Raw genomic sequence first — 23,669 nt, 5'->3', positions numbered from 1 at the left:
CAGGTACATGAGGGGCGGTGTGTGGCAACGGCCGGTTGGGATGGGGTCCCCCCCATAGAGGCAGGCAGTCAGGGACTCTGGGCTGGGGCTTCCTTCCTTAGGACAAGGGGAGTTGTTGGTGGGCTTTTGTCATGGCAGTGCCCCCTCGGGAGCTGGGTGCAGGAGGATGCTGTAGCAGCCCAGGGGGATGGGCATGGATCAAGGGCAATAGCACAGGGAACTTGGGGAGCATCTTTTGAGGCTCAGTTCAAAGCAAGAAATAAATAGGTCACAGGTATTAGAAATAGTTGTTGAACATCTTATTTTCTGGCAGGACCAGGAAATGAGGTTTTCCACTAAATGCATTTTTTAGGTAGTTGCTTGGAGCTTACCTCTTTGGCTTCCGAAAAGTGGTTTTACAGGTTTAAACACATATCCCGTAGCTCTTTCCCTTTTATAAAGGAGTGTACGGGCTGCAATATAATCCTTTTTCTTATGTTATTATTGTACCATTAGAAACAGCCAAATGTTAAATGGTAGGGAGTTGGTGAAATAAGTAATGCTTGATTGGTCTTTAAGTGACGGTGATTGAGAAGAATGTGTAATAGCATAGGAAGATGCTCATTATAGCATGCTTAATTAAAAAGTAGAGTCCAAATCTGTTTATGTAATATGATTCCAATTTGGGAAAAACCTATCGAAAAATCGGAGGACGATATTAGAAAATATTGGTTACCTCTGAGATCAAGGAAGAATTGTTTGACGTGAATAAGTAACTAGGAATTAAACATTCTTACAAGGAGCAGATATGAATTTGATCAGGAAGTTGTGTTACTTTATAGCCACATCTGGTCCATTCGGCTGATTTTCACTGTCACGACTGTGGATCTCTCTAGAATCTGAGCTCCAGGAAGGCAGAGGCAGCCTGCGTCTCATTTGGGTTTCACAGGGCGCCAAGTGGCGTTACCGCCTTGGGCTTTCAGACTGCACCCTTCTGGAAGCTGTGTTTGTGTTCCAGCCCTGCCATCTCTAGTTGTGTGTTCTTTGTGAAGGGACTGAGTCTGCAGGTGGCTGTGAAGGTTGGGGCTGCTCCGTCTTGGTTGCCATTTCATTCCAATGGTGAGACCCAACTTTCATGTTTCGTAAATAGCTTGAAGAATCCTTGCTAGGGAGTTCCCTTTGTGGCTCCGTGGTTAATGAATCCGACGAGGATCCATGAGGAGGCAGTTCTGATCCCTGGCCTTGCTCAGTGGGTTAAGGACCCAGCGTCGCCGTGCACTGTGGTGTAGGTTGAAGATGCAGCTCGGATCTGGCGTGGCTGTGGCTGTGGGGTAGGCTGGCAGCTGCAGCTCTGATTTGACCCCTAGCCCAGGAACTTCCATATGCTGCCAGTGTAGCCCCAAAAAGCAAAAAAAAAAAAAAAAAAAAAAAAAAAAAAAAAAAATCCTTGCTAAATGTTGGATTTTTGTTAGGATTCAGTGTGAGTTTGACCCATGCCTGAAATAAAGGCAGACGAGCCCTCCCCAGCCTTGCAAGCAGGTGGGGTCTGATCTGCTGGACGGGGTGGTTTCCATCTCTTTTCCTGTCCCCTTCGCCCCGGGGGCCAGGGGCTTGGCAGGGAGGTGTGCTCTGGTCAGGGGATTGCTTTGCGGCCCCCAGGAATTGGCACTGACTTAGCTGAGCCCTGACCCAGAGCAGGGAGCCACCCAGGGAGCAGGGAACAGCCCTCAGGGCCAGTCTTGTCCGGGAACAGCCCTGACAAGTGGGGTCACTGCCCAGGAAAAAAAAGGAGCATTGTTGAGTGGATGGGGGCGGGGACAACTGCGGGGATATCCCTGGCCAGGAGGCTCTGTTCTAGGGTTTTCTGGGCTCCCTAACTGTGGTCTGGGCTGCAGCCCTGACAGGTGTGGGCTTTTTCTTCCTTCGAGAGCCTTGCTTTGAAAGCCGCCCCCCTGTCTCTCCCAGCCCCTCCTGGATCTTCTCCAGGGAGATATTTCTTAGCGTTTCCTGGTTTGTAGAGCCGTGCTCCCCCTGCCCCCTGGTTTTGGGACGAGTGGGAGAGAAGGAAGCTTGGGTTTTTGGTTGTGATCCCAGAGCAGAGAGAATAGGGTCAGTGTTCCCAAGGCGATGGGCCTGGGGGTGGGGGTGGGGTGCAGAAAACACAGAGCTGGACAGGGGACCCCTCCACCCCCAGGGCTCCAGGACCGGGCTGAACCCCATGAGTCACACTTCCCCCTCTCCAGGCGGTAGGGGCTCAGCGACCTGTAGGGGAGCAGTGGGGAGGGCCAGCTATTGAGCGGAACAAGTCTCGAGGGTCAGATGCGCCGAGTGCTCCTGTCACCTATAGGACTGCAGTAAAACCAGCTTGTACTTGGTCACAGGCCGCCGAGAAGAATCAGTGACATGGCACACTTGAATTTGCTGATTCAATTTGTAGACCCTGGGGTAAAACCTGCATCTGATTTCATCCCTCCACCCGCTTTAGAAAGCAGCCCCTCTCATGTGCTCACGGGTGTTTTCACGTATCTGCTTTCACTCTGAGTCTTTTCTGGGCGTCTCCTAAGCACCTTCGAAGCAGCTGCAGCCACAGTGAAGGCCGAGGCCCAGGCCCACCCCAGACGGAAGGGCTGCTTGCTGGCCTTGCAGGGTGCATCCTGGCCACTGTCGTCCGTTGACCTGAGCTTAAAAGCTGAGCTTTGGAGCTCCTGCAGTGGCTCAGTGGGCTAAGAATCCAACTAGTATCCATGAGGACGCGGGTTCGATCCCTGGCCTTGCTCAGTGGGTTAAGGATCCAGTGTTGCTGTGAGCTGTGGTGTAGGCTGGCAACCATAGCTGATTCGACCCCTAGCCTGGGAACGTCCATATGCCACAGGTGCAGCCATAAAGAAACAAAACAAAACAAAACACCCCCCCCCAAAAAAAACCCTGAGCTTAAAATCAGCTGCTCAGAGCCGTCGAGTGAGTGCATTGCAGTCTCCCCATCATAAGTCTTAGCACCAAGGTCCCTTCATGCTACTCTGGGAGGTTGCTGATGAGAAGGTATTCAAGTGATTTCTTCAGGCAAGCTGCCCCTCCATGTGGTGCGTGGTGACCCTTGGGAACTTCCTCCGGGTGCTGCATGAGGGTGGGGCAGAGGCATTGTCTAGGGTTCCCCGTGGTAGTTTGGTCAGGTTTCTAAAGTTCTGTGGTCTGGCATTATCCTGGGAGTTCTCCCAAGTGACTATGGGAGTCAGAAGGGTTCCGCTGTCAACTTCTCCTTTTGTCAGTCACCAGCACACCCAAGCCTTTTAAAATACTGAGGAGCCCTGCGCTAAAGATGCCCGCTTGACTTGACCCAACCCAGCACCTTTCCAAGTGGTCTGGAGTCCTGAGCTTCTTTTTTTCATGGGATGTGTTTAATTTTTTATTTTTATTTTTTATTTTATTTTATTTTTTTGTCTTTTTGCTATTTCTTTGGGCCGCTTCCGCGGCATGTGGAGGTTCCCAGGCTAGGGGTCTAATCGGAGCCGCAGCCACTGGTCTACGCCAGAGCCACAGCAACGTGGGATCCGAGCCGCGTCTGCAACCTACACCACAGCTCACGGCAACGCCGGATCGTTAACCCACTGAGCAAGGGCAGGGACCGAACCCGCAACCTCATGGTTCCTAGTCGGATTCCTTAACCACTGCGCCACGATGGGAACTCTGGATGTGTTTAATTTTGAAAGGATTCCTTCATTATTAGCATTATATCCAATACTGGAGTTCCCACTGTGGCTCAGCAGAAACGAATCTGACTAGTATCCACGTGGATGCGGGTTCACTCCCTGGTCTTGCTCAGTGGGTTGAGGATCCGGCATTGCCATGAGCTGTGGTGTAGATCACAGATGCAGCTTGGATCCCTTGTCGGTGGGGCTGTGGTGTAGACTGGCAGCTGCAGCTCTTATTCAACCCCTAGCCTGGGAACCTCCATATGCTGCGGGTGTGGCCCTAAAAAGCAAAAAAATAAAAACCAAAAAAAAAAAAAAAAAGTCAAAAAACAGTTTGGAAACTGCCTCCAGGGCTGCTCTCTTTAGCCTGGAAATAAATGAATCTAAAAAGGATGCTGCGTTGAGGCTTGAAAAGGAGTCTTTGCAGGCTTTGTAAAGTATGACTCCAACTTTTCCTTATTGTTGAAGAGGATGACAAAGGGTTTGTATTTGTGGCTCAGGAGTCTTAGCTGCTCGTGGCCCCAGGCTGCCAATTGCAGTTCTGGGAGGAATGTGGGGATAAAGGCAACACTGAGATGTGTTTTCCGTTGTCAGCAGAACGAAAAAAAAAAAAAAATCGTCGTGGGCTGAGTGAGAGTCAGGGCTGGGCAGGGAAGAAGCAGGCGGGGTCTGGGGATTCCGGGGGGCGGAGGGGGAAATGGGCAGCTCTTCCAGTGCTGGGTGCCAGCCCTGGGGGCCTCATGTTAGAGACGGGGGCCCCCAGTTTGCAGATAAGGAAAGCTCTGACCCCATGTCACTTGGCCTCTGACCTGCTCTTCAGAGCTCCCTGGTTTTTGAAGCTCTTTTTTGAAGCCCCCTGTTCTGTGTGGCCAGAAAAATGACAGCTGTGTGTGTGTATGAGGTGCTTACAGCGCGGATGAGGCGGGGTGCCGACGCCGCACCTGTGTTAACTTCCAGAGTGTTCTCTGCCCACCGACCTCCAGGGGCTTCCCCTCCGTGCTCCCCATCCTGCCCTCGGAGGCTCTGCACAACCGGCCCGGACGTCCTCATCCCCCTCCCCTGTGCGTGGGCCCCCCTCCCCGCTTCTCCGTTCCTCCTCGGAACCCCCCCTGGCTGCTCCATCATCCCCGCATCCTGCTCCTGGGTCAGGTCTCAGCTCAGAGGGTGCCTCCTTCCGGGGGCCTCGCGGCTGTCTCCTGGGTGCCATAACGGTGCCCGCAGACTGTGTGGCTTCACCGGCAAATGCGTTGTGTGTCACAGCCCCAGAGGCTGGAAGTCGGGATCAGGGTGTCAGCCGGGTGCGTTCCTTCGGAGGCTGGGAGAAGGCCTGTCTCCCAGCTTTTGGTGTCCTTGGCTCGTGGGTGCATCACCCGGACCAACACTTCATCCTCACGTGGCCTTCTCCCTGCTGTGTGTCAGCGCCCAAGCTTCTCCTTCTTCCAAGGACACTGGTCGCTTGGGCGAGGGACTCATCCTCACCGATGACCCTCTCCCAAATCAGGTCGCGTCCTGCGGTCCTGGGGACTGGGGCTTCAGTGGAAGGTTGTTGAGGGGGCAGGGTTCAACGCATAACAGGACTTCTCTGACGAGGGCCGCCTTCCCATCATGCTCTCTCGGCTGACGTTATTCATGTCGTGGTGATTGATGGCCACAGGAAATGATTGTATTTATTTGCTGATTGTCCGTCTCGTCGCCCCCCTCCCCTGCCCAGAGTCTGGGGTCCTGAGATGAGGCCCTTAGTCATCTTGTCCACGATTGTCGCTTCAGCACTTGAGCAGTGCCAAGTGTCCTCCTGTAACTACTGAGTGAGTGAGTGAATGAATGCTTGGTTGTGCCTGGATGGATGGGTGACAGAATGAATGCAGGGCTGAAAAATGCAGCCCTTCAAATCAGGTACTCTTGTCATCCCCACTAACCAACCCCACACCCTGAGATTTAGAGAAAGACAAGGCCAGAATAAAGATCAATATTTTGTGGTTGATTTATGGATGATTCGTGGAGCGGTAGCAACATCCTTTTTATTTAAATCTTTTTTTTTTTTTTTTCCTTTTTAGGGCCGCACCTATGGCATATGAAGGTTCTCAGGCTAGGGGTGGAATTGGAGCTGCAGCTGTCAGCTCACACCACAGCCATGCAATGCCAGATCTGAGCCACATCTGCGACTATACCACAGATCTTGGCAACACCGACTCCTTAACCTACTGAGCGAGGCCAGGGATCGAACCTGCATCCTCATGGACACTAGTTGTGTTCTTAACCCACTGAACCACAGGAACTCCCTTTATTTAAATCTTAAAGAGCAGAAACAAAGGTTGCTGTTATTGCATCCTTGATGTCTAAGCGTTTGCCACACAGACACACCTCACCTGTTTTCCTTTGCACATCCAGCGTCAGGTTCAGCTGAATGCGGATACTCACTCCTGGGTCCCTGGGATGCCCTATTGTCACACCTCCGTCACCACGTTGGCCGAGCACATTGTCAGATGGAGGACATAGCACGAGTTGGGTACCAACTTCCAAGCTTCCCGTCTGGGAGGGAAGGTGGGATCCAGGTCAGCCAGGGCTCAATCAGAAGTCCTCGAGAGGAAGTTCCCATCGTGGCTCAGCGGTTAAAGAACCTGACTAGTATCCAGAGGACCCGGCTTCAGCTCCTGGCCTCGCTCAGTGGGTTAAGGATCTGGCATGAGCTGTGGTATAGGTCGCAGACGCAGCTTGGATCCCATCTTGCTGTGGCTCTGGTGTAGACTGGCAGCTACAGCTCTGATGGGACCCCTAGCCTGGGAACCTACACATGCCACGGGGCAGCCCTGAAAAAAAAGACAAAAAAAAAAAAAAGTCCTCTGTAGGAAGTGCAGGGAGGAAGGTTAGAGAGTGAGTGGGTGGGAGTCTGGAAGAGGGGGTGCGTTAGAATTTGGCTGACTGGGAGCTCAGAGGGATAGCCATTTCTCGTCTCAGCTCAGGCTTTTAGCTTTGGGAGGTCGGGTGAGGTGAACAGAAGGCTGACCATGGGACGGTTGGCCCCGTGCCCCTTTTCCTCGTCATCCTTATTGGGTCCCTGAGAGTCATTGCCTGATGACTCTGATGCTGCATTATGTTCAGTTGCAGACAGACAGCCAGAGGCAGGTCTCGGGAGACACTCACAGCCCAAGAAACCCTGTGGTGACCAAGGGCGGCGCTCCTTTGCTCTTTGGTGTTGTGGTTGGAGCTCGGCTTTGCTGGCCCCTGGAAGTTCACGGCCTGCTAGCTGGGCTGAGAACACGCTTGGGGCCTCTCGGGCTCCCCGTGGAGGCCAGGCCTCCTCTCTGCTGGGTGCAGGTCCTAGCACTGGAACTGGGGCATCCACATCGCCCTGCTTGTCCCCGGGCCTGTGTCCTTGCTTGGTCTTCGTCCGAGAGGCCCCCCTCAACTTCCTCACCCTGCCAGGCTCAGGGTGTCTGCTGCTTGTTCCTGAGGCCCCTTGGGACTTTTGCAGAAGACTTTGATTGCATGTTGCAGTGGGTTCTGCGGAAATCCCTTCCCTGAGCTTAGTGTGGGTGGACTAAGCTGGGGGCTTTCGGGGTCCTAGTCCTGGCAGAGGGGACAGTGTGCTGAAAACAGAACAAGGATGGGGCTGTAGGGAAAGGAGCAGCTAAGACTTTGGGGTGAGAGATCCCTTTGGGTGGGAGTTCCTGTTGTGGCTCAGTGTAACCAACTTGACTAGTATCCATGAGGTTGCGGGTTCGATTCCTGGCCTCGCTCAGTAGGTTAAGGATCTGGGGTTGCCATGAACGATGGTGTAGGTCGCAGATGTGGCTCAGATCCTGTGTTGCTGTGGCTGTAGTGTAGGCTGTGGTACAGTTACAGTTCTGATTCGACCCCTAGCTGGGAACCTCCATGTGCTACAGGTGCAGCCCTAAAAAGAAAAAAAGAAAGAAAAAAAAGAAAAAGAAATCTCTCAGGCCTATCCCTACTAGCAGTGACCATGACCATGGGCAAGTTACCTAGTCTCTCCAGCTTCGTTTTCCTCGTGCAGAACGGGGCTGCGATTTCCTGGGAGGGCTGCTTGTGCAAGTGCTCAGTGAACATGGTGGGAACGATGGGTAGGTGGATGGTGGATGGTATGAGTCTCCAGCCTTGGGGAAGCGTTTCAGCCCATGTGAGTCAGTCTCTGGCACAGCTGGGCATTGTGCCAGGCCACACGGGTCACAGGAGGAACAGGCACAGTCCCAGACCCAGCGAGGGCGCCCAGGCCAAGAACTCTTTCTGTAGCTCAATGGGTGGCGTAAGCATCATGCCTGGATCTGGAAAAGTCCAACCTGAACCCAGTGGGCAGTTCCTGGTTGGCGTCAGAAGTAGACGATCCAGTGAGAACTGTGAGTGATGAGGTCTGGAGGGACTGAGAGCAGAGAAGGCTCCCAAAAGGGAGAGCTGCAGCTGCTGGCCTACGCCACAGCCACAGCAACATGGGATCCAGTTGCATCTGCCACCTACACCACAGCTCATGGCATCGCTGGATCCTTAATCCACTGAGTGAGGCCAGGGATCGAACCTGTGTCCTCATGGACACTAGTTGGGTTCATTACTGCTGAACCATGAAGTGAACTCCCCGTTTTTAATCTACTCTTGAATCTGGCTGCCTAGTACTAAGTGCAGACTGGGGTTTTCTTAGCTCCTGAGCCCTTGAGGGTCAGTCCTGATCTTAAGGAGCCGTGCTTGCTAAGTGAGCAGAACGTTTCTGCCTCTTTGAAACGAAGTTGCCTTGTAAATTCCCAGACCTTTGGAGCCACACACAAGGTGACCTTCATCATCAGGCTCATGGGTCAATGTGGCCCCTCATTTTCTGTGGGAGAGAGTGGTCCACTCCCCTGCCCTTCCAGACTGTGGTTTGCTACCTTAGTAATTGGAAACTGGTTGCCGAGGGATTGATTGAGGCATTGGGTCAGGCAGGGTTGGCGCAGAGGCTGCTGGGTGCCAGGTCCCACCCGTGGGTCTCGGTGGCCGGCCCTGTATGACCTCCAGCTTCTGACCTCTCTGAGCTCCTTCGAGAGGCTTCAGTCCACTCTCCCCTTTCATCTTTTGGAACCAGCCCCGCGAGCAGCGTGGAGTTGGTGCTGCCCCCTCCAAGGCCAGGCGCCCTTTTGCAGCCTGTCCCTGAGGCACCAGCAGCAACTGTTTCCCTTCACGAGAGCCCTGCGTCTGCCCAGCGAGGCCTTTTTTCAATGTTGGAGATGGCAGCTCTGCCCAGCTCCTCTGTCCCTTGGTGAATCCAGAGGAGTAAATCAGACGTGGGCCCACTAGCCTTTCATCAGGGCCATTGAGTCTGGACCTTGGTGGAGAGGAAGCTTTTCATCTAGTGACTTCCATTTGAAGTCACAGCAGAAAATGCAGCATCCACAGGGATGAACCGGGGGAGAAAGGGGATGGAGGGAAAGGCCCAGGTGCCCGGACACCTTTGTCTGGCTTTGGCAGGAGAGGTTCCCATGCAGCTGTGACGCTATGACCTTGGGCAGGTGCCTTAACCTTTGACTCGGTGTCCTCCTCTGCCCCCCTGTGGTCAGTGCTTGTGAGCTGAGTGTGGCCCAGAGTCATTACTTATCACCATTAATGAGGATGGATCATTTTATCATGACAGCAGTCGCATCGAGGAGTCTCGTTGGAGCCAGTGCAAGTCCCCTCGCTTTGCACAATTCAAATTCTGGCCTGTGTTTCATAGGACGCCAGGGAAATTTCCACTGGTCAGTAATAACGCGCAGAGTGAGAGCAGGGAAATGGGAGCGCTGCCCTTTTCGGGTGCGTGATTGAGTAGGAAGAACACACCTCCTGGAACCCTCCCTTACGCTTCTGCCCACGCACCACATCCTGTGGCAGATGTGTGCAAGTCTTCCCCCTGCCAAGCCATTCTGTGACACTGGCTGGGTGTCCTGCCATTGACTCCGTCTTGACGCTAACCACCTGGAGCTGAGTGTCGGGTCCCACAGGTCAAGGACTCAGTCCCACAAAATCCCGCCCCGTACATTTAGGTTGTTGCCTGTGCTCATGACCCAGCAGCTGTAAATCAAGGTTCCCCAGTCTCCTTCCTCCAGTTTAATTGGCTGGAGTGGCTTCCAGAACTCAGGAGACCAGCTTACTTACTATTGCCCAGCTTACTGTAAAGGGCTGTGGCAGAGGGTGCGATTGAATGTCGGATGGAAGAGAACATCCATAGCGCAGGGGGTGCGGGAAGGGTGCGGAGAGTCCGTACACCTGCACATGCTCACCTACCAGGTAGCTCCTGGGACCCTGCACCCGTGCGATTTCTATGACGGCTTTATCAGGAAGGTATGAGCTGTCACTGACTCATTTTCCAGCCTCTCTCCCCTCCTGGAGGGTAGGGAGTGGGGCTGAACGTTCCAGGTTTCTGCTCAGGCTTTGATCTTTCTGGTGACCCGCCAAATGCTGCCTTATTCACTTTTATAAAAGACACTCCTGTCACCCAAGAACACCCCACTTGAGGACAGGCCAGTGTGGTCCCCACCTTCTCGGAACCTCAGGTTTCAGGCCAGGAGCTGCGTTGTCCAGCCACTAGTGCAGGGCTCTTGCATACTCGCTCTGTGTCGGGCTCTGTTCTGAGTAATTCACATGCGTTCACTTGTTCAGTCCTCACAGCAGCCTGAGATGGGGGACCCGGGGGGGGGGGTGCAGAGATTCCGTACGTGCCAGGTCTCTCAGCTGACATCCACGCTTAACGGCCCCCAGTCGCCAGGAACCACAGCTGCCTGACGTCCCGGCTGGCTTCGCTGCAGCCTTTGGAGTTGAGAAATCGGTTGCAGCCTGGCTGGCTGTTCAGAGAGATGTAGATTTTTCCAGCAGCTCAGGCCTCTGCCTGAACACCTTGCATTTTGCATCCAGAGGGGACGTGTAGCCCCCAGCCCGGGAGTGGGAGCCAGGCCTCCCTGATGAGCCTGCTTCTTTCATATCTCGCTGGTTATTGATCACCTAAGGGAAGCATGTGGAGTTTGGGAGAGAAGGGAGGGCTGGACGGACAGCCTAGAGATCCTTCTGCCTTTGATCTCCTGGCACCCCACCCCCCGCCTTTCCCGCATACTTGCTGTCCCCGCTGTGAGGGCTGTATTGACCAGGCTCTTTGCTAGAGCAGGCCCCCTCCGATGCTTTGTGGCTTAATGCATCAAAGATTTATTCATTGCCGAATTCTGGTCCCCTGGGGCATTGGCATCTTCTGCTGGATCCTCTGCTTCCAGCCTGCAGATGATGCGTGAGAGGGGTGGTCCTGGGCCGCCCTTGCAAGGTGTCCGTCAGGGGTCAGTGCTGAGGGAAAAGCTCTTTCTGCAGAAGTGGTAGCTCAGGGCACCCAAGGCATTTGAAATGGACAGTTTTCCTTTTTTCTTTTTGCAGCTGCACCTGCAGCGTGTGAAGGTTCTCAAGCTAGGGGTCAAATCTGAGCTGCAGCTGCTGGCCTATACCACAGCCATAGCCACAGCAACACTGGATCCAAGCTACATCTGTGACCTACACCACAGCTTGTGGCAACACCAGATCCTTAACCCACTGAGCCACGCCAGGGATCGATCCCACATCCTCATGGATACTATGTTGGGTTTTTAACCTGCTGAGCCACAACGGGAACTCCAGGATGGACAGATTTCATGCAGATGAGTCCAGGGTCTTTGTAGCTGCCCCCTCTACCTGGATTTTACACCTTCCTTCCCCTGCCCATCTCTGGGGGTCCCATTCTTCTCTCCCCTCCCCCATGGCTTGGCCTGGACACTTCCTCCTCCTCCTCCTCGAGCTTTCAACCCCCTTAGCAAGGAGTCACCCTGCTCCGGGGAAGGTCCCTTCTCCTTGGTCTGAGTTGTTCGCTTTGTTCTTTTAAGCTGCCAATGCATTTGGCAAACATTAACCGAACTCTTGCCTAGAGCCCTGCTTCTTAGTCCTGAGGATGCCAGGCCCTGGCCCTGGTCGTTGGCATCTCAGGAGGTGACAGGGGGCTGAAGAAATGACTTTATTCTTGGAAGTTTTGGTGCAGCCCTGAAGGGATGTGCCAAGGGTCCTGGGCACATGGTGAGAAGGGGCAGCCGTCAGTTCTTCCTGTTTGGGGAGGGCTGGGTTCAGAAGTCTGGAAAAGGATTGAACTTCTGAGCTGGGACTTGAAAAATGAGGAAGAGCTCACGGTGTGGACAAGGGGCTGTGGGTGGGGGAACATTCTAGGCAGAGGAGCACCACCCCTGTGCAGGATCTGGGGAGCTGTGGCTGCGTCCGGGGTGAACGCAGACGCTCCTATGGCCACCTGAGTGGAGCGCGCAGGGGCTGTCTGTGCCTGCCTCGCAGGAGGGGCCCAGAAGATACTTGTCGAATTACCGAGTGATCCAGTGGAAGCAGGCAATTGTCAGGAGGGCTCATGGGCCACGTGTAAATGGGATGCCCTGAGCCCCAGAGCAACCTTGGGGGTGCAGTCAGGACTCCTCCTTTTGTGACAGGGAAGCCCAGGCACAGAGCAGTGACGCGACCTGCTCCAGCCCAGGAGCAGATGAGCTGGGAGGGCTTTTGGGCATCAGCTGTGCCCCCATCTCATCCCCTTCCGGACCAGGTTGGGTGGGGTAGGTGGAGTTGCTTGTTCCGGAGGTCAGGGGTGACTTTTAGGCCATGGGGGTTTGCAGGGCTTTGTCCCATCTCCTCTTGCCCCACCCTGGCTGCCTCACTGCCTTCGTGCCGAGGAAACAGTGGGCCCTTGTTTTCTCCGAATCCTGAGTGCTGCGCAGGACAGCATCCAGCGCTGGCCTCACAGGATGGGGTGACTTGGAAACGTGGTGCCCACAGGCCTTCTCCGGCCACAGCGGGCAGCCCTTTTGCTGAGACACCATGTGACCGGCCAAGAGGGACCAATCAGGCCCTTTGTGCAGAAGAGAACAGGTCCCTTGGAAGGTTCCCCTTTCTGGGGGCAGAGCGCGGTCAGGAAAATGAAATGACACCATTGGAGTGAGTTCACTTCCACCCGAGCCCCTATCCCCACCCTGTCTGGGAAATGAAGCCTCTGAGGTTCCTCCCCTGGTCCCAGGGTTCCTTCCTCTGTGGCACCCCCGCCCCCTCCCCTGTGGTGTCCCCTCCTGAGGGTCCCTCCTGTGTCTTCTCCCCTCTGAGGGTCCCCTCCTCCTCGGTGCCCTGGCTTCTCTCCCACCCGCGCCCAGAGCCTGCACACTCCTGACAGTGCAGAGCCGAGGGCCTTCTGCCCTTCCCAGCCAGTGGGAGGGGCCGACGCCTCCTGGGCAGAGACCCCTCAGGGTGACCGGGGCTCATCTGGAAAGGCAGCGCTGAAGGGCCACCAACAGCTCTGCTTGGGCTCAGCAAGGGCACTGCATCGATGCTGAGTGGGGACCGTTGCGCCTGATGGGAGTCCCGAGGTGCAGCTCTCGCCAAAGCGTTTCACTGGCATAAAAATGCTTGGAAAACACACAAAGGAAGGTGGCCGGCTTCCAGAACTCCGCTGTTTACCTTCAGCGGAGCGGCTGGGGACACAGAGGGCTTATTTTCCAAACAGCCCGCGGTTGTCAGGTCTACGGGCTGTGGGCGATGCCAGGCGGGCACGAGCCAGGGGCATCTCCTCTGCTCGCTTCCTTCCTCAAACGCTCTGGGACCCCAGGTTCCTCTTGGGCGCTGCTTTCTGTGCCCTGGGGCTGCACAGGAAGCCTCCTCTTTGGGATGGGGTTTCTGAGGCCCGGGGCGCCCTGCCCAGCGCCACCACGTGATCCACTTCTCTTCCGTCGGTAGCTGCCTCGGTCTGAAAGTCTTGGCCTCTGGTTTGGTGCCTGTCTCCGTGGGGCCGCGGGTTACAGCACAGATGGGCCTGTGTCTGAGGCCCCGCTGAGAATGGGCTGTTCTTCGCCCACGTTCCTGCTTCCCTGGCTACTCTGCCTTCCTTCCCATTTGGTCTCTTCTGGGAGGTGGACTCGGATGGGGTGTAATAACCAGTGCCTTGGACAGAACCAGAAAGGCCCTGGGAGTTTCCCGTTTTCCTCAAAGGGGAAACTGAGGCCCCGGGTGGTGCTTGGCTGCAGGCTGAGCCATGGGCCAACATTGTGGTTGCACCTCTGTCCAGGCCCAGCCCGGCTGTTTCCCAACCATAAGGCCTTGCCCGGCCGGTCTTTTTTCCTTCTGGGCTCTTGGTGTCCTGGTCTGTGAAGGTGGGCCTGTCACCCCCAGCTCCTGGCCATGCTGTGAGGACAAGTGCCACTTCCCTTCCCCGCCCGGGAGTCCAGAAGATGGGCAGCTTTTCAGCTGGTTTGGTTTTGGCAGTTGTGTTTGGTACACAGGCAGGTCACCATGAGAAGGGAAGAACATTCTTTTAGTGAAGGCCGTGGGATTTTTCTCCTTTTAACAGGAAAATCCCCTAACATCTTTCCTGGCAGACAATGAAAAAGCAGAGTTGAGGTTACAGCAGGAAAGAGCTGGCGTGGTCTGAAGGTTAATGGCAAGAGGGTGACAAGGTGTGGGGCAGAATCAAAGCAGCCGGCGGGAGGCATCCCGAGACTGGTGAGCTGTCACCACCCCAGGCTCAGGGGGACAAGAGTGGGCAGGGCCTGGAGACAGCGCTGGTCTTGGGAGAGGGGCTGCCCTGCTCCACGGGGGTGGGGCCACTGCCAGAAATACAGTGGGGGCGTGGGGAGGGGAGGGACAAACACCCAGACTCCTCTCCCCTCTTGCGCTGCTGCCTCCACATGGCCAGGCCAGGCCAGCAGCCAGAGGACAAGGCAGTCAGGTGGCAGTGGCCCTAGAGGGCAGCCTCTGGGCGTAGGCTAGGCCGGGGGCGGCTGACAAGCACAGCCTCAGATCTGGGTTTGCTTTCTCACTGGGAGGTCCTCGGCAGGCTTCAGAAGTCTGTGTTCTCCACCCTCGTTTGTGAAATTGCTTCTCCTTGTGTGGCTGGAAAATAAAATGAAACACATGCACAAACGCTTTTAGCAGGCTGCCCACTTGCAGCCGTCGTCTTGATTTCCTTGCTGATGACTTTGAAACAACCAGTCTTGAAGCCCCGAGGGAGCCCCTTTGGGGGTGGGGCTGAGGGCAGGGGTGGGGCCGGGGGCCTTCTCTGGCCTCTGCTGAGGCCATCCAGGGGGTCAGCCAGGTGCCGGGCTGGCGCCACTGCCTCCGAGGGAGCGGGCCAGGCAGGTGGCGGTGGCCGCGTGCCGGGCGGCAGACATCTGGCGGGTCAGGAAGCGTGGTGTCAGGCGGCCCCGGCTGTTGGCAGGTGCTCCTATCTTGAGGGTCAGGTGATGCCGCCTGTCTGTCAGCCAGCAGCTCTGGCTCCCTGGGGCCCGGCCTTCCTAACCCCGTGCTCTTGAAAAAATAAACACGTCCCCTAGTGGAGCAGGACAAGCCGTGCCTCCGGGCCTCCAGCAGCCCTGTGCTCCCCCCACTTTGTCCTCCTGGGCTCTGGCTCAGTGCGAAGTGCCAGTGGCTGGTCTCTCGAAGCAGCAGCTCTTAGATGTGCGCAGATCCCAGCATTCCCGAGATTGTGTATAGTTCGTGGAGAGAGTGTCCGCTTGGTTCTCAGTTCAGGCCTGGCCGTGCGCCCTCAGTCATTTGACCTGACCTTGCTGAACCCTGCTGCCCCCACCTGGAAAGCCTGGGTGGTGGGGCAGATGCAGTGTGTCCAGTAAATGCTTCCGCAGTGACGGTCGCTTGACCCGTAGATCACCCTGATTCCATGTGCGTTTTCTGTGTCCTGCGTAGTTTGGGGCTCGGGGACAGAGGTCTGAACACGGGGCCTGTCCTGGAGGAGTTCCGGGACCTCAGCGGCTTCATCCAGTCCGTCCTGTCCTGTCCAGGGGTATCAGCCCTCCTGCTGCCCCCTCTCTGTGCTGCAGGGACGTGCAGAGGGCGTGGGTAGCTGGGGCACGGGCTCAGGTGCTCAAGCTGTTCTTTCTCTGTGTCTCCTGCTCGCAGCTGAACCTCAGCCGGCCGATCGAGGAGCAGGGCCCCCTGGATGTCATCATCCACAAGCTGACCGATGTCATCCTCGAAGCCGACCAGAACGACAGCCAGTCCCTGGAGCTGGTGCACAGGTTCCAGGTGAGCAGGGAGACGGCTCAGGCCGTGGGGCTGTCCCGCCGTGCGTGCGCTCCAGAGCCGCGGCTCTGGCACCGCCAAGGCCTGGGTTGCGGTCAGGCACTTCCTGCCGGGGCCTCTTCTCGTTAAGAGTGAGATGGGATCGATCCAGGGCGCAGTGGCAGGCCCTCTGCCCCCTACCTGTAGAGACGTGGTTTACTGATCAGTGCGCTGCCGAGGTCAGGCGAGGCCTCCGTGTCCTCAGTGCACACAGGGTCACAGCCACTGGTGTGGACCTGGCACCGGGGTGGAAACCTCTCACCAGCCTTGGGGAAAGGGACCCCCGAGGGCCTTTGAACCGGAATGGATGCACTTTGCCTCTTGCGTCCCGCCTTGGTGGAGAAACCCCTCTCTGCGCTCATTGCTGTGAGCCCGTGTGCCCCTCTCTGAGCTCAAACCGGCTCGTCCAGGCTGTTCCCTCCTCCCTTCCCTGTTTCCCCAGCAGCCTGGGTCCTGACCCCACGGTGACCCCATGATGGCTGTACCATCACCACCCCCCCCCCCCGACTTGCCCTGTGCTTTCTCTGTTGTGGAGAAGAATGTGATTCATCCTCAGCAAAGTGGCTCAGGGTCCTGAGAGACAAGGTCAGATTATCAGTGAAAACGCGGCTGAGACGAGGGCTTCCCGAGAGGGCAGCACTTCTCAGTGTGTGACAGGGGAGGGCTGACATCCTGTCTTTATCAGGACAAAGGGGACTCTCTTCGCCCCGTAGTAGCCCTCTTGCTGACAGCGTTTTCTTTCCCCCAAGGGTCCAAGGTCCGTGACCTCAGCCTCTCTCACTTCCCCGCGGCTCTCGCCCTCTCTTGACCCACGCCGTCAAATTCCCGTTTCCCGTGAGCCCTGGTGGCCTGTGTGTGGCTCTGCTGGCGTCCCCGTCCCTTCTCCCCGCCTCTTGGCCTGGAGAGGCCTGTGTCCATAGGTGATGCCCTCCAGGCCTTTGCCTGCTCAGCGACCTGAAGTCCTTCCGCTTTGGCAGGGCGGGGGCCGTGGGGAAAGGCGTGTTTGGGCTCTTTTGTGAACCTCACCAGGCCTGTTTTCTTATTTGTAAGATGGTGTCGGTACCAGGGAAACCTCACACCGCGATGGGAGGCGTGAACAGCGCGGGACATAGTGCTGTTTGCGGGCGGTCAGGCCCCAGTGACAGGCCAGTGTGCTCCCGTGACCAGCTCGAGTCCTAGTTTCCTCTTCTGTAAGGTGGGGGTGCTGCCCACCCCTGCTTCTCAGGATGGGCAGGTTGCTGCAAAAAGTGAATGTCTAGGCGCAGAAGTGCTTGTGGGCCGAGTCCTGAAAGCCGCTCCACCCGCACCGCTTGTGTTAGTGCTTTCTCAGCCACCAGCCAGCCCTGTGGCCCTGAGGAACAACCAGCCCTCAGGGGGCTCCCATCGCCTGCTCCCCCCAAGCGCACGCACGGCCCACGGTGCGGGGCAGGTGATGGCTGAGCAGTCAAGGGGAACTGGGTCACCTGGGTTCCTGTTCTGGTGCAAAGAAGGTTAGAGAGAGAGGTGGCCGGAGGGGACGTGAGACGTGCAGCATTCAGGGTTCCAGCCACCGGTGTGTTTCCTCGGGAGGTCTCCTGTGTTCCCGGATGCTGTCCCCGCCAGGGCACACGCAGCCGGCTGGCCCTCAGATGCCTGAGGTGACCTCAGCACAACCTCCCAGGCTCAGTATCTCTGGGATAAGTTTTCACTGCAGTCTGTGCTGGAGCACGAAGCGGATATCTGATAAGGCCAGGACGTTTCCTCCTTTGTGAAGAGAACAGTCCTTTGGGAGAAGTGACAGGTGCGCTTTCCACAGGCCCCAGGAAGAGATGAGACCAGTGGGACTGGGGGTGAGGGGACCACGAGGTGCCAGGTGAAGCCCTCTCAGCAGCACGCAGGCCTTCCTCCCACCACGGGCCTGGGCTGCCAGCACTCCCCTGGTCATCCCACCCTGCGTGTGATACAAGGTTCAAGTTCACAGCCAGGCCAGAGAGATGGACACTTGACCTTGTTTTCAGATTCCTGTTTTATTCTTGGGACTTTTTTTTTTTTTTTAAATGGCCACACCAGCAACAGTGGAGTATGGAAGTTCCCAGGCTAGGGGTTGAATCAGAGCTGCAGCTGCTGGCCTACACCACAGCCACAGCAACGCCAGATCTGAGCTGCATCTGCAACCATGCTGGATCCTTAAACCACTGCAGGAGGCCAGGGAATGAACCTGCCTCCTCATGGATTCAAGTTGGGTTCTTAACTTGCTGAGCCACAGTGGGAACTCATGTTCTTGGGACATTAACAAGGAGGCCTGGGCTTAGGGGGATGATGACACAGGGTCAGTGAGGCAGAGGGAAAGTCAGGTTTTAGAGGCCGGGAAGCAGGGCCCAGGGCTTGGGTTTGCAAAGCTGTCCTCTCTGCATTTTGTCGTAAGAAAACAGAATAGCGTGGATGCCCCAGAAAGGGCTCAGCTTGAAGGGCCTTCTCCAAAGGCAATCTTTAGGTTCCTGGGGAAGTGGCTTGGGGCTGAGTGGGTCAAGATAGATGAGTTTCTGAGACATTTCTGACAGCCTAGAGTATTCCGCCTGTGGGATGCTTCCATTAAGCCTCCGGGGCCCAGGGATGGAAAGGAATTCTCAGAGCTGAAAGGTTGTGCTTTGCTTCCCAGCTGCCCTGTGGACAGGTTGGGGGTTGTGGGTCTGGGGCTTAGGTGGGTCACGAAAGCCGGTTGCCATAGAAACCAACCCCCAAGCTTCCCCCCCACCCCCCCCCCGAAATATTGGCCTCAGGAGGGCTTGGCTTGGAGAATCATCTGGATAATTCACTTGTTTTCCTGTGCCAAGGTTCTTGTGGAGCCAGCAGCCTGGTGCCGCCAAGGCTCTGCTCAAGATTTATTTATCAGTGAACAGAGCCGGGCAAAGGTCCCTTGGGGGCCGAATCCCTGCGGACAAGTGGGGCTGGGGTGGTGGGAGGGCCCCTGTCCCCGTGCTCAGGGGTCTCCTGGCCTCCTGAGCTGCTTCTTCAGGGGAGCAGCGTGAACCTTCTCATGGTGGCATCCCACCACTGCCCCAAATCCGTTAGAAGCGCTACCGTGATTGTGTTGCCGGGTGCGTGCGTCTTCCTGGGGTTTCCCTGAATGAGCATGGAAGGAGGGGCTTTGCGTCTCACTTGTTTCCTCCCATCTTCATTACCCGGAGGGATGCTAAGTGTCCCTTTCATTACCCAGAGGGTCCCTGGACAGCTTCCTCTGCGGTGGCATGCTCCTTGCTGAGCACCGTCCCAGGAGCTCCCAGCCCGGAGGGGAGGCCTTGGAAACCAGCACCTGCCCTCCAAGCGGCCAGAATGAGAAGCGAGGAGATTTGCAGAGCTGATCCTGCTCGTTCTGGCTGAAAACTTGCTCCGTGCCTTCTTCTCATTGCAGGGATCACAGCCTGGCCCGTGGGGTCTCCCGCCCTCCCCAAGCTCGGGGTCCCACCCGCCCCTTCCCCTCCTTGCCTCACGGGCCCCCCTGCTGCAGCTGCTCAAACTCTCAGCTCTTTTCCGCCTCAGTGTCTTTGCACAGGCTGTTCCCCGAACTGGGATTTGTCCCCTTCCCCAGCTTTCAGCCCAGGTGCCATCCACAGGGCTGTCTCTCTGATCATCCGACTAAGGCCACGTTCCCCGTCCTAGACTCTCGACTTTGCCCCTTTCCTTCCCTCCCTTTGGGTGTTTGTAATTATTAGTTGCCACCTCCGGTCTCTCCCTTTGGGCGCTGGCCCCCCGGGAGCAGAGATCGCGCTGCTTCCAGCTCACCTGGCATCCGCTGTGCCCCACACAGTGCCCAGAATGTGGGAATTGTGCCTACATGTCTGTCAAGTGAAAAAGCATTGTGGGTGCGGGTCAGAGTGGTGGGAGAAGGCGGCTCCAGTGGGGCTGGGAGGGGGCTGAGCGGGCTCACGGGGCAGTTGGTGCTGGTGTGGGGTGCCTGGGCACTCGCCCGTAGGTGTGGGGACCTCAGGATGGTAGAGGCTTTTCACACCGGGCTGTGGGGCCTGGGCCTCATCCTGCAGGCTGGGGGTGGGGATAGTAAGATCAGATTTAACTTGAACGAGAGAGGCCCTGCCTCAGAGTGGGCACTGCTGATGCGGGATGAACTCTGTCCTTGGAACCTGGCAGTTCCTGAGATGGAGAGGGACTCGTGTCCTTGGAGGCTCAGCAGTGCCCCTGCTTGCCCGGGGCCCCTGCGGTCCTGAGCGCCCATTGCTCGGCTGTGACAGGCCAGCCCCTGAGCAGCCTGGCTCACCTGGGCCCTCGCAGGACAGTGCTCCCCCCGCCTCTTGGGTCCTGTCCACTGTTTGTAGGACGTGGATATGGGAGGGGATTCTTTCCTCGCCGCCCTGCATGTTGGCAAGAGAATGCACCCTTTGCACATTGTCTCTTTGCCGTCCTTTTACCTGAAAGGAGACAGCGTAGAGTCTGTCCTCAGTAGCCCAGCTCCCCAGCCCCTGCCCCTTATCATTCTTTTAAAGTGTACAGTCCAGTGGGGTTTTTTTCCTTGGCTGCACCTGTGGCGTGCAGAAGTTCCTGGGCTGGGGATTGAACCCCCGCCACAGCAGTGACCAGAGCCACAGCAGAGACAGTGCCAGATCTTTAACCTGCTGAACCACAAGGGAACTCCACAGTCCAGTGGTTTTTATTATATCCACAGATGTGTGCACCATCACTGCAGTCAGTGTGAGAGCATTTTCATCACCTCGGAAAGAAACTCTGTACCCTGTAACTGTCACATAGTCCCTGCCACAAACCGCCACCACGATCTGTCCATCTAGATTGCCCTCTTCTGGACTTTCATACACGTAGAATCATAGATACCGTCTTTTGAGACTGATTCCTTCTTCACTTTGCACAATTTTTTTTTTTTTTTTTTTAGGGCTCAGCATGGCATGGGGAGGTTCCCAGGCTAGGGGTCTAATCACAGCTACAGCTGCCAGCCTGCACCACAGCCACAGCAACGCCAGATCCAAGCCATGTCTGCAACCTGCACTCAGGGCATGGGGCACCCAAGCCTGATGATCCTTGAAGAGTGAGTTGGGCACCTGCTGGGGCCTGGCCATGGAGCGGGAAGTGGGCCCGCGTGTGACCTGCACCCCTTTGCAGGGCAGCCCTAGGCTCCGCTTTTCCCTGAGATGTTGGAGGACATTGAGGGGGTGACTTTCAAGCCCCACCACGCTGCAGCCTGTCGGGTCAGGCTCAGCTACGCTGCAGTAACAAGCAGCTCTAGCACCCAGCATGGTCTTTCTCTGCCTTGTGCCCGCCACACACCGTCCGAGGGCTGAGCTCTGACTCTGCTGTCGGGCCATCATGGCAGAGGGAGAGGACCTCGGTGAAAATCATCCTGGCTCTTGGTTTCTGCCCCAGAGTGACGCGTGCTGTGGACGCTTCCATTTCAGTGGCCACGTGGATCCTCGCGGCTGTGACTGGCTGCGGGGAGTCAGGGAAGCAGGATCCACCTGCAGGCCAAGGAGCCAAATATGACCAACAGCAATGCACAGAGCACTTTCTACTTCTTTTTATTTTTCCCTTTTTTTTTTTTTGTATTTTTAGAGCCGCTTCCACGGCATATGGAGGTTCTCAGGCCAGGGGTTGAATTGTTTGAGTTGGAGCTGTAGCCACTGGCCTACCTACGCCACAGCCACAGCAACACCAGATCCGAGCCACATCCATGACCTCTACACCTCAGCTCACAGCAACGCCAGATCCTTAACCCCCTGAGCAAGGCCAGGGATCAAACCTGCTTTCTCATGGATGCCAGTCAGAGCTGTTTCCACTGAGCCACGACAGGAACTCCTATTTTTGTTTTTTAGGGCTGCACCTGCAGCATGTGGACGTTCTCAGGCTTGGGGTCAAATTGGAGCTGCAGCGGCCGGCCTATGCCACAGCCACAGTCACGCTGGATCCTTAACCCACTGAGTGAAGCCAGGGATTGAACCTGTGTCCTCATGGATACTAGTCGGGTTCCTTAACTGCTGAGGCACGACAGGAACTCCTCTCTTTTTTAAAAAAAATTTTGTAGCTACATCTGCGGCGCATGGAAGTTCCCGGGCCACGGATTAAATCCCAGCCACAGCCATGACCTACACGGGATCCTTAACACACTGTGCCACAGCGGGAACTCCACTGTGCCCTTTCTTCTCCAAAGTAAAAGAGATGACTGAAGGAGTGAACATGCACGATGCCCTCGCCACTCTCACTGGTAGCGCCGGGGCTGTGATAACCCACGGAAGTCACCCGCCCTGGTGGAGCACTCCGTCACCCCTCCGTCCTGCCAGCGAATCTTTGTCATCCGCATCACTGTCATCCCACAGAGTCCTACTCCAGCAGCCTGGTCTGCGAGTTCTTAGTCATAGGTGCAGCCAGTGAGACGGTGATTAGGAAGATGCCCCCGAATGGGAGGTGTGCTCTATGGCAGGAATGCGAAAGTGGACTGATTCGCGCCTTCAAGGTAGGGCCGGGTGGGCCTCAGGGGACCTTGGTTCTGTGCCCGACCCTACCCCTCACCAGCTGACCCACCCGGGCCTCTGTTGCCCTGCCTGCGTCCCTGGGAATATGCCAGGATGGCAACAGAAGCTGGCGGTGTTGAGAGCAGTGGTGCCCAGCCCCAAGGCCGGTGCCGTATCCCTGGGGGTCGCCTCCGAGACTCCCTTTGAGTCCGGCTCCGACGTGACTGCACAGCTGTGTTGACTCAAACCCCGTCAACCTCAGATGTTTCTTGAGCAGCTGCCAGCCCAGGGCTCTGCCCTGTGTGCTGCAGGCCTGGAGTGGAAGCAGAAGAAACAACAGTTTGTGTTGTTCTGGGCCTGTTCATCTGCTTAAGAAGAGGGCATCTAAGCCTATCAAAACTAAGGGAGTTTCTGTCCATTTGGGGGCAGTGCCCGGTGGCATGGGGGCCTTCTGGAGTAGGGGCAGAGTAAGGGTCCTGAGTGCCCGTGGATGAGTCGGGTTGTCGCCGTGGGGCCAGGGAGAGGCCACCATTTCTGGAGTGCATCCCACGGTCCCCCTCGGCTTTGGGCCCTCATTTGGTAGCAATCCATGGAGAAATGGAATTCCTTCCTCATTGTTCAGGTGGAGAAACTGAGGCCCGAGGGAGTTAAGTCATTGTCTGCTGGTCACTCAGGAAAGGCGGCTTGTGCTCGTTTCAGATCTGCCTCGGAGGGGCTGTGGCCGTGATGAAATGTTGGCCGGCAGAGCTGGGTGGATCTGGTGGCTCTGGCCCGAGGACAGATCCTGTCCTGAGGTGGCCTTGTGGTCAGCCTCCCCATGACTGCTGCCCTGGGTCACGAGGCCACTCTTCCCATGGTGGAGGTGGCCGTACAACTGCCTGTTGTGCACCCAGGCCAGGCCAGCAGGCAGTGGCTGGGAATCGCTCTTTCTGCCCCAGGAAGGTTGGTGCCATTTAGGGCCATTAACTGTCTGGAGGCCTTTCCGTGCCCAGGAAGACACACGACTTTATAACCTTGTTACTCGCTGGACTTTGCTCAGCGCTGGGTGGTGCAGTGGGAGGGACGGCCGCCGGAAGCCTAACCTCCCCCAGCATGCTGGCCCCGGTCCCCCCGCGTGTGTGGACAGGCAGTGCACGGGGTTGGAGATGTGCCAGGTATTAGAAATACTAACGGAGTTCCATCGTGGTTCAGCGGTAACGAACCTGACTAGAATCCGTGAGGACGCGGGTTCCATCCCTGGCCTCGCTCAGTGGGTTAAGGATCTGGCGTTGCCGTGAGCTGTGATGCACAGACTCAGCTTGGATCTGGCATTGCTGTGGCTGTGGTGTAGGCTGGCAGCCACAGCTCCGATTCGACCCCTAGCCTGGGAACTTCCATATGCTGCTGGTGTGGCCCTAAAAATCAAAAAAAAGAAAAAAGAAAGAAATACTAACATTTGCTAATTATACATCGTACCAAACTTGTAGAAAGAACT

The 23,669-nt window shown here is 56.4% G+C and overlaps 1 protein-coding gene across 2 annotated transcripts in view; it reads left to right on the top strand.

The window, feature by feature from the left end:
• ITPK1 (inositol-tetrakisphosphate 1-kinase) overlaps nt 1-23,669 on the top strand; it is a 158,830-nt gene that overhangs the window by 77,307 nt on the left and 57,854 nt on the right. For both annotated transcript variants that reach the window (XM_021097985.1, NM_001143692.2), the window contains 1 exon segment: nt 15,585-15,710. In XM_021097985.1, coding sequence (XP_020953644.1) covers nt 15,585-15,710 — 126 coding nt within the window.

Source organism: Sus scrofa, chromosome 7 (assembly GCF_000003025.6).
Source record: "Sus scrofa isolate TJ Tabasco breed Duroc chromosome 7, Sscrofa11.1, whole genome shotgun sequence".
NCBI classification, from domain to species: Eukaryota; Metazoa; Chordata; class Mammalia; order Artiodactyla; family Suidae; genus Sus; species Sus scrofa.
The sequence above is the reverse complement of the archived record's forward strand: the minus strand, read 5'-3'. Positions and strand labels throughout refer to the sequence as shown.